At 36.3% G+C, this 12,436-nt stretch overlaps 1 protein-coding gene across 1 annotated transcript in view; it reads right to left on the bottom strand.

Annotated features, from left to right (window-relative positions):
- Positions 1-239: 239 nt before the first annotated feature.
- Positions 240-12,436, bottom strand: part of ACTR6 (actin related protein 6) — a 32,317-nt gene continuing 20,120 nt past the window's right edge. Inside the window, exons 9-11 of the mRNA XM_027107308.1 lie at positions 11,165-11,336; positions 9,552-9,690; positions 240-1,481 (exon numbers count right to left, since the gene is read on the bottom strand). Of these exons, the coding sequence (XP_026963109.1) occupies positions 1,352-1,481; positions 9,552-9,690; positions 11,165-11,336 (441 nt within the window). The 3' untranslated portion in view covers positions 240-1,351. The remainder of the gene's footprint in view (positions 1,482-9,551; positions 9,691-11,164; positions 11,337-12,436) is intronic.

The raw sequence follows: 12,436 nt of genomic DNA, 5'->3' as shown, positions 1-12,436 counted from the left end.
AACACAATCAATTTGCAACTCTGCAATGATAACAAGTAATGTAACTAGCCTAGGTCTAGGAAGGACTGACCAGGCCCTAACTAATACAGATCTTCTTTGATTAAGTCAAAAATGCATTTACTACACCTCACCTACCAAACACCATAGCTTGCTTAGTCTAGCCTACCTTATACGCGCTCAGAATATTTACATTAGCCTAAAGTTGGGCAAAATCATCAAACACAAAGCCTATTTTATAATTAAGTGTGGAATATTTCATAATTTATTGAATATTGTGCTGAAAGTGAAAAACAGAATGGTTGGTGGGTACAGAATGGTTGTAAGCATATTGGTTGTTTACCCTGACTGGGACCTGTGGCTCACTGCCGCTGCCCAGCATCACAAGAGAGAAACATACCAAATATCGCTAGCCCAGGAAAATATTAAAGTGCAAAATCTGAAGAACAGTTTCTAATGAGTGCATATTGCGTTCACACCATTGTAAAGTCAAAAAATCATTAAGTCGCTATAATCCAAATATAATTGTAGTGGACAGGTCTTTCACCCTGCCCAGCATCTGTCTCTTCACCTTAATTTTCCTTTGGGAAACTACCTTCTTTCACTCTAGGCTATCTTAGTAGGGCTGTTAAAATCCATGAAGCCATGGGGTAGGCACATGATCCAAGCTAAGGTAAAGAGATTGGCAGGAATTTGATTCATGAGCCCAATGACACAAGAATTTCATCCTAAAAAATGGTATAGTATTTTTATGAGTGAAATAATACATTTCTGCAACACAGTACTGACCAAAAACACTTTAACAAATTGGCTTTGGTCTTCATCCTTTCAAACTTAGGCTAAGTAAAAAATAAACATTACATACACATAGATTAGTTTTTCTAACTTTAGTATATACAAATAAAAATGACAATTAAAAGATAAAATACTTCGCTCTAGAAGAAAGAGAGAAATCATATCAGCCTGAAAATACTCTGGCCAATTCCTAGTCAGTCACACAAAACTACCTTCTAAGGAAACCTGACCAGTGAGACAGTTAAGTTTGTGCTTTTAGCTATAAAGAATTAAAATACACTCACTCTTTCATCTTCTAATGAAAGATAACTTAGTCTCGGAAACAGCATAAGCATTGTTATAGTAAGTCTAGCTCCTAAATGAAAATTTGGGCTGAGTTACAGTTTACTTACTAACCTAGGTAAGAAACCTTTGAAAATCAGCCATGGATCAAAGTATTTACATAAGTTCAAGATGTTATCTTATCTTAGGATGAAAGTTAACACAGGTCTTTAACTTCCTTTAAAAAGAACATTGAAAATTAAACCTTTGTCACAGTCAAAACTTTCAGAAACGTTTCTTAAATATCAAATTTCTCTTCACAGACGCTGTGTCCATTTTCTTCATAATCTTCTCTTGTTACCACCATATCTTCAAAATCATCATTCTCCGATATCAATTTTCCACCTTCCCAGGCATAAGTAATAGGGCTAAAAATAAAGGTAAAATAAGTGAACCCAGATGATTTTACAGAACTGAAATGCCAGAAACGTTAATTAGTAACTAAAATGTGGCAATCTCTACACAACCTGATTTAACAGAAAATCATTTAAAGTGTGAAAATAAGCATAAACTTCATAGGAGTAAAGCAAACTTGGAAAGGAAAGTTGGTCACCACTACAAGTAAGTGTTCTTTTTATTTTCCCTGTGCCCTGAATTTATGGACCTTCTACCTCTAATAAAAAACAAGAATACAAGCAAAATACAAAAAATGCATAAAAATAAAAACACTGTAATAACTGAGTCTAACTTTTGTACATGGCAAAGATATGTCATCAAATCAATTCACCCAGCAACCAATGAAATAGATATTATAACTCCCACTTTATAGATTTGGAAAATGAGGTTCAGAGAGGTTAAGACTGAAACTAGGATTCAACTCGGAACTGTTTCCACACAGTCTGTGCTTTTGCTCCTATACTTTGTTGCCTCTAATAAATGAGACATTTAAAAACCACAGTGCATGATAAACTTGCTACATGGTAGGACATGGACAATAAGCAAAATTAGAGCACATCAAACTTTTAGTTTAATTTTATGTACAACCAAGTTAATTGGTTGTAATTCTGTGTAATTGGTTGAATTTGTGTAATTCTACTTCTACTCTTCCTCTCCCCCAATTCAGTTTTAAATATGAAAAATGATAAAGAAAAAAGTGTTTTCCTTACTATATTACATTTCCTAACCTTAAAAAAACCTAAATATATATCTATCTATAAAATCAGATGTGCAATAAAGATTTGATGAATAAAAGAATAAAAACTATTTCTATAGATCCCTTGGCCTGTAATGTATGCATGACTTACACTTAAAATGCAGGATAAAAATCCATTATGCTTCATATTCTAAAGCGTATATGAACATTAATGCTGATAAAAATCATTCCAATATCTAATGATAATTTATTCTTTTATCTGATAGCTATAAAATTAAGTGATCTGATGAGGGTCTTCTATTAACTGCTATTGATTTTGAAAAATTCTTCTTTAGCTTTGAAACAAACCTCTAAAATTAAAAATCAGGTCTTGTTTGCAACTCTGCCGCTTAAAACAGTGGAGCAGTGACGGGGGATTATTTAGACTAGATTTGGTGAGAACTTCTGCCTCCAGATAAAGAGAACTGAATTTTAGTCTGGTTACTGCTATTAACTTATCATAAGACCTTTGCTAACTCATGAGCCCTTGTTTATTTACAAATAAGTACACAGAAGAGGATGATCTATAAGCCTTTCTTACAGCTCTAAAATTATACCTTAATTATCTGCTTTTTCCTCATAAAACAGGATAGGGAGTACATATAAAAGTTTTGAATTATAAAAAAAATGACTACTTAAATGTAAAAGTTTAAGTATTTTAAATTATTTAAAAACATTCCAAAACAACTTACCAATTGACATAATTTATCTTGGTTAAATTCTCAGATTTCTATTCTTCATAGAAACTCTCAAGAAATGGCATATCTCAGATAAATCAAATAGATAAAGTTTTTAAAATTTATTTTATTTTTTATTTCTTTTTGGCTGCGTTGGGTCATCATCGCTGTGTGCGGGCTTTCTCTAGTTGCGGCGAGCGGGGGCTACTCTTCATTGCTGTGCACGGGCTTCTCATTGCAGTGGCTTCTCCTGTTGCAGAGCACAGGCTCCAGACGCACAGGCTTCAGTAGTTGTGGTACTCGGGCTCAGTAGTTGCAGTTCACGGGCTCTAGAGCCCAGGCTCAGTAGTTGTGACGCACAGGCTTAGTTGCTCTGCGGCATGTGGGATCTTCCTGTACCAGGGCTTGAACTCGTGTCCCCTGCATTGGCAGGTGGATTCTTAACCACTGCTCCACGACGAAAGTCCCAAATCGAATAAATAACCTAAGTGATTTGCCTGTAAAAAATCTCCAAGTAATGATGACTGATTCACTATAGGGAAGTGATCTTACAGTAACTGAGCACCCATTATGTACCAACAATAATGGATGCTACTTCACATACTTCATCCCCTTTCATCCACTGAAAGTAAAGTTTTCATTTCTTTTTTTTAAATTTAATTTTATTTTTTATACAGCAGGTTCTTATTCGTCATCAATTTTATACACATCAGTGTATACATGTCAATCCCAATCGCCCAATTCATCACACCACCATCCTCACCCCCACACGGCTTCCCCCCCTTGGTGTCCATACGTTTCTTCTCTGTGTCTCAACTTCTGCCCTGCAAACCGGTTCATCTGTACCATTTTTCTAGCTTCCACATACATGCGTTAATATACAATATTGTTTTTCGCTTTCTGACTTACTTCACTCTGTATGACAGTCTCTAGATCCATCTACGTCTCAACAAATGATCCAATTTCATTCCTTTTTATGGCTGAGTAATATTCCACTGTATATATGTACCAAATCTTCTTTAGCCATTCGTCTGTCAATGGGCATTTAGGTTGCTTCCATGACCTGGCTATTTTAAATAGTGCTGCAATGAAAACTGGGGTGCATGTGTCCTTTTGAATTATGGTTTTCTCTGGGTATATGGCCAGTAGTGGGATTGCTGGGTGGTATGGTAGTACTATTTTTAGTTTTTTAAGGAACCTCCATACTGTTTTCCATAGTGGCTGTATCAATTGACATTCCCACCAACAGTGCAAGAGGGTTCCCTTTTCTCCACACCCTATCCAGCATCTATTGTTTGCAGATTTTCTGATGATGCCTATTCTACCTGGTGTGATGTGATACCTCATTGTAGTTTTGATTTGCATTTCTCTAATAATTAGTGATGTTGAGCAGCTTTTCATGTGTTTCTTGGCCATCTGTATGTCTTTTTTGGAGAAATATCTGCTTAGGTCTTCTGCCCATTTTTGGACTGGGTTGTTTAATATTGAGCTGCATGAGCTGTTTATTATTTGGGATATTAATCCTTTGTCGGTTGCTTCATTTGCAAATATTTTCTCCCATTCTGAGGGCTGTCTTTTCATCTTGTTTATGGTTTCCTTTGCTGTGCAAAAGCTTTGAAGTTTCATTAGGTCCCATTTGTTTATTTTTCTTTTTATTTCCATTACTCTAGGAGGTGGATCAAAAAAGATCTTACTGTGATTTATGTCAAAGAGTGTTCTTCCTATGTTTTCCTCTAAGAGTTTTACAGTGTCCAGTCTTACATTTAGGTCTCGAATCCATTTTCTGTTTATATTTGTGTATGGTGTTAGGGAGTGTTCTAATATCATTCTTTTACATGCAGCTATCCAGTCTTCCCAGCACCAATTATTAAAGAGACTGTCTTTTCTCCATTGTATATCCTTGCCTCCTTTGTCATAGATTAGTTGACCATAGGTGCATGGGTTTATCTCTGGGCTTTCTATCTTGTTCCATTGATCTATATTTCTGTTTTTCTGCCAATACCATCTTGTCTCGATTACTGTAGCTTTGCAGTACAGTCTGCAGTCAGGGAGTCTGATTCCTCCAGCTCCGCTTTGTTCACTCAAGACTGCTTTGGCTATTCGTGGTCTTTTGTGTCTCCATACAAATTTTAAGATTTTTTTGTTCTAGCTCTGTAAAAAATGCCATTGGTAATTTGATAGGAATTGCATTGAACTTGTAGATTGCTGTGGGTAGTACAGTCATTTTCACAATATTGATTCTTCCAATCCAAGAACATGGTATATCTCTCCATCTGTTGGTACCATCTTTAATTTCTTTCATCAGTATCTTATAGTTTTCTGCATACAGGTCTTTTGTCTCCCTAGGTAGGTTTATTCCTAGGTATTTTATTCTTTTTCTTGCAATGGCAAATCGGAGTGTTTCCTTAATTTCTCTTTCAGATTTTTCATCATTAGTGCATAGGAATGCAAGAGGTTTCTGTGCATTAATTTTGTATCCTGCAACTTCACCAAATTCATTGATTAGCTCTAGTAGTTTCTTGGTGGCATCTTTAGGATTCTCTATGTATGGTATCATGTCATATGCAAACAGTGACAGTTTTACTTCTTCTTTTCCAATTTGTATTCCTTTTATTTCTTTTTCTTCTCTGATTGCCATGGCTAGGACTTCCAAAACTATGTTAAATAACAGGGGTGAGAGTGGACATCCTTGTCTTGTTCCTGATCTTAGAGGAAATGCTTTCAGTTTTTCACCATTGAGAATGATGTTTGCTGTGGGTTTGTCGTATATGGCATTTATTATGTTGAGGTAGGGTCCCTCTATGCCCACTCTCTGGAGAGTTTTTACCATAAATGGGTGTAGAATTTTGTCAAAAGCTTTTTCTGCATCTATTGAGGTGATCATATGGTTTTTCTTCTTCAATTTGTTAATATGGTGTATCACATTGATTGATTTGTGTATATTGAAAAATCCTTGCATCCCTGGATAAATCACACTTGATCATGGTGTTGGTGGTGTTAATGTGTTGTTGGATTCTGTTTGCTAGTATTTTGTTGAGGATTTTTGCATCTATACTCCTCAGTGATATTGGTCTGTAATTTTCTTTTTCTGTAGTATCTTTCTTTGGTTTTGGTTTTGGTTTGGTTTGGTTTTGGTATCAGGGTGATGGTGGCCTCATAGAATGAGTTTGGGAGTGTTCCTTCCTCTGCAATGTTTTGGAAGAGTTTGAGAAGGATGGGTGTTAGCTCTTCTCTAAATGTTTGATAGAATTCACCTGTGAAGCCATCTGATCCTGGACTTCTGTTTGTTGGAAGATTTTTAATCACAGTTCCAATTTCATTACTTGTGATTGGTCTGTTTATATTTTCTATTTCTTCCTGGTTCAAGCTTTGAAGGTTATACCTTTCTAAGAATTTGTCCATTTCTTCCAGGTTATCCATTTTATTGGCATAGGGTTGCTTATAGTAGTCTCTTAGAATGCTTTGTATTTCTGTAGTGTCTGTTGTAACTTCTCCTTTTTCATTTCTAATTTTATTGATTTGAGTCCTTTCCCTCTTTTTCTTGATGAGTCTGGCTAATGGTTTATCCATTTTGTTTACCTTCTCAAAGAACCAGGTTTTAGTTTTATTGATCTTTGCTATTGTTTTGTTTCTATGTCATTTATTTCTGCTCTGACCTTTATGATTTCCTTCCTTCTGCTAACTGTGTTTTGTTCTTCTTTCTCTAGTTCCTGTAGGTGTAAGGTTAAATTGTTTGAGATTTTTCTTGTTTCTTGAGGTAGGCTTGTATAGCTATAAACTTCCCTCTTAGAACTGCTTTTACTGCATTCCATAGGTTTTGCATCATCGTGTTTTCATTGTCATTTGTCTCTATGTATTCTTTGATTTCCTCTTTAATTTCTTCAGTGATCTCTTGGTCATTTAGTAAAGTATTGTTTACCCTCCATGTGTTTGTGTTTTTTATGTTTTTTTCCCTGTAATTCACTTCTAATCTCATAGCGCTGCGGTCAGAAAAGATGCTTGATATGATTTCAATTTTCTTAAATTTACTGAGGCTTGATTTGTGACCCAAGATGTTATCTGTCTTGGACAATGTTCCGTGCGCACTTGAGGAGAAAGTGTAATCTGCTGTCTTTGGATGGAGTGTCCCATAAATATCAATTAAATCTATCTGGACTATTGTGTCATTTAAAGGTTCTGCTTCCTTATTTATTTTCATTTTGGATGATCTGTCCATTGGTGTAATGAGGTGTTAAAGTCCCCCACTATTATTGTGATACTGTCGATTTCCTTTTATAACTGTTAGCAGTTGCCTTATGTGAGGTGCTCCTAATGTGGAGGGCATATATATTTATAATTGTTATATCTTCTTCCTGGATTGATCCCTTGATCATTATGTAGTGTCCTTCCTTGTCTCTTGTAACATTCTTTATTTTAGAGTCTTTTATCTGATCTGAGTATTGCTATTCCAGCTTTTGATTTCCATTTGCATGGAATATCTTTTTCCATCCCCTCACTTTCAGTCTGTATGTGTCCCTAGGTCTGCAGTGGGTCTCTTGTAGACAGCATATAGATGGGTCTTGGGTTTGTATGCATTCAGCAAGCCTGTGTCTTTTGGTTGGAGCATTTAATCCATTCACGTTCAGGGTAATTATCAATATGTATGTTCCTATGACCATTTTCTTATTTCTTTTGGGTTTGTTTTTGTAGGTCCATTTCTTCTCTTGTGTTTCCCACTTAGAGAAGTTCCTTTAGCATTTGTTGTAGAGCTGGTTTGGTGGTGCTGAATTCTCTTAGCTTTGCTTGACTGTAAAGCTTTTGATTTCTCCATCGAATCTGAATGAGATCCTTGCCGGGTAGAGTAATCTTGCTTGTAGTTTCTTCCCTTTCATCACTTTAAATATATCATGCCACTCCCTTCTGGCTTGTAGAGTTTCTGCTGAGAAATCTGCTCTTAACCTTATGAGAGTTTCCTTGTATGTTGTCATTTTTCCCTTGCTGCTTTCAATAAATTTTCTTTGCCTTTAATTTTTGCCAATTTGATTACTATGTGTCTCCGTGTTTCTTCCTGGGTTTATCCTGCCTGGGACTCTCTGCGCTTCCTGGACTTGGGTGGCTATTTCCTTTCCCATGTTAGGGATGTTTTTGACTATAATCTCTTCAAATATTTTCTCTGGTCCTTTCTCTCTCTCTTCTTCTGGGACCCCTATAATGCAAATGTTGTTGCGTTTAATGTTGTCTCAGAGGCTTCTTAGGCTGTCTTCATTTCTTTTCATTCTTTTTTCTGTTCTGCAGTAGTGCATTCCACCATTCTGGCTTCCAGGTCACTCATCCGTTCTTCTGCCTCAGTTATTCTGCTATTGATTCCTTCTAGTGTAGTTTTCATTTCAGTTATTGTATTGTTCATCTCTGTTTGTTTGTTCTTGAATTCTTCTATGTCTTTGTTAAACATTTCTTGCATTTTCTCAATCTTTGCCTCCATTCTTTTTCCGAGATCCTGGATGGTCTTCACTCCCATTATTCTGAATTCTTTTTCTGGAAGTTTGCCTATCTCCACTTCAGTTAGTTGTTTTTCTGGGGCTTTATCTTGTTCCTTCCTGTGGTACATAGCCCTCTGCCTTTTCATCTTGTCTGTCTTTCTGTGAATGTGGGTTTTGTTCCACAGGCTGCAGGATTGTAGTTTCTTGCTTCTGCAAGAAGATTGTAGGATTGTAGTTCTTGCTTCTGCTGTTTGCCCTCTGGTGGATGAGGCTATATAAGAGGCCTGTGCAAGTTTCCTGATGGGAGGGACCGGTGGTGGCTAGAGCTGACTCTTGCTCTGGTGGGCAGAGCTCAGTAAAACTTTAATCCGTTTGACTGTTGATGGGTGAGGCTGGGTTCCCTCCCTGTTGGTTGTTTGGCCTGAGGCAACCCAACACTGGAGCCTACCTGGGCTCTTTGGTGAGGCTAATGGCAGACTCTGGGAGGGCTCACGCCAAGGAGTACTTCCGAGAACTTCTGCTGCCAGTATCCTTGTCTCCACAGTGAGCCACAGCCACCCCCCACCTCTGCAGCAGACCCTCCAACACTAGCAGGTAGGTCTGGTTCAGTCTTCCCTGGGGTCACTGCTCCTTCCCCTGGGTCCCGATGCACACACTACTTTGTGTGTGCCCTCCAACAGTGGAGTCTCTGTTTCCCACAGTCCTGTCGAAGTCCTGCAATCAAATCCCACTAGCCTTCAAAGTCTGATTCTCTAGGAATTCCTCCTCCCACTGCCAGACCCCCAGGTTGGGAAGCCTGACGTGGGGCTCAGAACCTTCACTCCAGTGGGTGGACTTCTGTGGTATAAGTGTCCTCCAGTCTGTGAGTCACCCACCTAGCAGTTATGGGATTTGATTTTACTGTGATTGCGCCCCTCCTACTGTCTCATTTTGGCTTCTCCTTTGTCTTTGGATGTGGGGTATCTTTTTTGGTGAGTTCCAGTGTCTTCCTGTCGATGACTGTCCAGCAGCTATATCATTTCATTTTTTGAGAAAAGAAAAATGAGCATCCCAAAGGTGAAATTAACCTGGCAACCCAGTAGAACCAGGCTTTAAACTCAAGTCTGCCTACAGACCTCTTTATCTGTAAACTAACTTCCATGATTTGTTTCTATATAAGCCAACACTTACTTTTCAGGCAGCACAACAGAAACATCATAATCTGTCGGAGTGAGACATCGAACTTCCGAGTAAACCCGATCCCTAAATCCCGGGAAAAGGGAATTTCCTCCCGTCAAAACAATGTTCTTAAAAAAATGCGGCTGCATTTCTTTTAAAAGAGAAAAATAGGAGAAAGAAAAAAGGCATTAGAATATCTGTTTACTTATCTTTCTGGAGAAATGGGGATGAGAGATTAGGTAAAAGCAATTGGGGATGAAAGTTACTGGTTGGGAAACCATATAGTTTTTTATAACCATATAAATTATAACTTATAAGATTTTATAATGAGGTTATCATTTATACAAATAAACATATTAAACAGAAATATGACCTCACAGTTCTTTAAAAGAAAGGCTAAGGTGAAGGGGTTGAACTACTAGCAACTTATTACATATACATGTAAGCTATACATAAATGAGTAAAATTCTAGTAGCAGACATTTGAAAATTAAAATTGTTCTCCCCTAAAATGGAGGCGGTCTTTATGTAGGCTGAGACTGTCAGCTAGTGTAAAGATGAAAAGGAGGTCCTTCATAACATTTTAAACTTGAAAATCCAAGTTTCCATGTTATCTCACTGAGACACACATTCTTATTGTGCAACACTTACAATTGATAGTGAAAAATAATCTATAATAATATTTAAAGAAAGGATCTTATGTTCTACACTCATTAAAGTTACATGATAGCAAATATTAAGTGCCACATGGTTAGTCAATCTTAAAGGGCTACCAAGCACCACTGGGAAATTTGTCAGGAATTGATAGGTACTGGCCATCCCACCTAATGCTTCTGTTCACAAAACAGGGACAGAGTACTGTTACGTTAATATTGAGTCTTACAACACAACATTAAAACAGTGTAGTACAAAATGTTGTATATCTCATGACTGCAACTTTAGATAAAATGAGAAATCAATATGAAATATTAATGTGAAATTAGTTGTGAAATAACTATATTAAGGTGATGGCATTATCTGACTTTTTTTCTTTTTTAATGGGAGGAAAGGACACTGCATAGGCAAGATTTTCTCCAATGCCTACACTGTTCCTTATGAACTAGGAAGACATTTTTAAGCTATAAAGGTACTCCAAAACTTTAGAACATTATTTAGTTAAATCATGCTTCAGGAGAACCCAGAAATCACTGTGAAGCACTATACTTCAATCTCATTAAAACTAACTTCCTGTATATTAATCAAAATGTAACAGAAGGAATAAACCAGTCTCATCAACAGCTAAAACCCATTAAATTGTTAAATTATAAATTTCTACTCTGTGCAAATTTGGCTTAAATTAAAACTTTTTAAATGGATATAGCAATTTAATACTTATAAAGAGATGAAGTTCTTCAAATTTAAGCAGACCATAATTACTCTTCCTATATCAAATTTACAATCTAGGATCAATAAAGAATTATTCAAGTAAAATAAAGTACAATAAAGAATTATTCAAGTTAGATCTGGAAATCTCTGCAAATAAAGTAGCCATTTGCTCAAATTATTTAGAAGAAACAGATGACTTCTCTAGGGTTCACAGAGCTTATGATTTTTAAAAAATATCATTATTCCTCATTATTTATGCACCTTCAGGTAAGTTCTGAATTGAATAGACAATAGCTTCTGGAATTCCCATTTCTTGAATTCCTATATCAGAAGGATTAAAGAGTATTTCTGGAACAGCAAATCTCTCATTGGCCAGACGAAGAATTTGTTCCCCAGATTTATATTTTCCACTTAACACCATTTCTTCTCTTGGCTTAAAGAAAAATAAGATGAAAAGTTTAAGTTATGTTATCTAGCTCACATCACTAATAACATTTAGTAATATGTAATACCAATATATTAACCATGTACTTGGAAGTTTCAGGATTCTCAAAAGTTAGAAAAATGTGGTCTTCTCTGCTGTTGCCTAACCACACACATAAATAACTACTGACTCTTAATATAGCTATTCCCCCAAAGATGATCTGGCTTTATTCCACACATTTTAAAACAGAAAGAAAGAAACGGAGAATAGAGGAGAAGGAACTTCATAATCTACCTCTAAGAACAGAGTGATTCCAGTTTTTAAAGAACAAAGAACATACTCTAAATAAAAAACACTGTACCTTATGTTTCCAGCACTATCTACTTTCACTCCCCTGGCCTTGCCTTAGATTTTTATTGGGCATTATGGTTTTATTCTATTAGGATTTCCCCTTTCCCTTGTGCAAAAAGCCTACATCATTAAACTTCTTTATTATTTATTCAATCTCTATTCAAAAAACAGTTTCCAAAATGATTTAAGCAAATACATGGACTTTATCACTGAAATTCTTTAGCTATTTATTTTCTGTTAACCCACCCACTCTGTGAGCTGTGCTCCTGAAGGGGCCAGAAAAAAATAATCTCCTTCTACAGCATTCTACATCATTAAAATAATGGTCCCTCTCAATTGCACTAAGACTTATCAGCTTTTCTAGATTGTTAAAGACATTAACTTCATTTGACTCATATATGCAATTTTCCACCTGTAACAGAGTATATCCCAATCCTCTATATAAATATAAAAATACTTAAAATATATGAAAAGAAATATTAATAATTTATTGTTAAAGAGTAAAGTATATAAAAACTATTCCTTAATATAATTAGTCATCTACTCTCTGTTCAGGTTTCAGCTTCCTCAGAGAGGCTTCTTCTGACTCCCAAATAAAAGATCCCTCTAGTATTCTTACTATCACCCTGTATTATCCCTCATCATCTACACTGTTCACCATCACATACCCACTACCCAGTATAGCATGCCAGTCAACAATGTGGTGTTTGTTTTAGGCATTTTACATACATTATCATACTGAATTCTCATATAACCCT

This window comes from Aethalodelphis obliquidens, unplaced genomic scaffold, assembly GCF_003676395.1.
Source record: "Aethalodelphis obliquidens isolate GAN/ISIS:26980383/991018 unplaced genomic scaffold, ASM367639v1 scaffold8, whole genome shotgun sequence".
Lineage (NCBI taxonomy): Eukaryota > Metazoa > Chordata > Mammalia > Artiodactyla > Delphinidae > Aethalodelphis > Aethalodelphis obliquidens.
The sequence above is the reverse complement of the archived record's forward strand: the minus strand, read 5'-3'. Positions and strand labels throughout refer to the sequence as shown.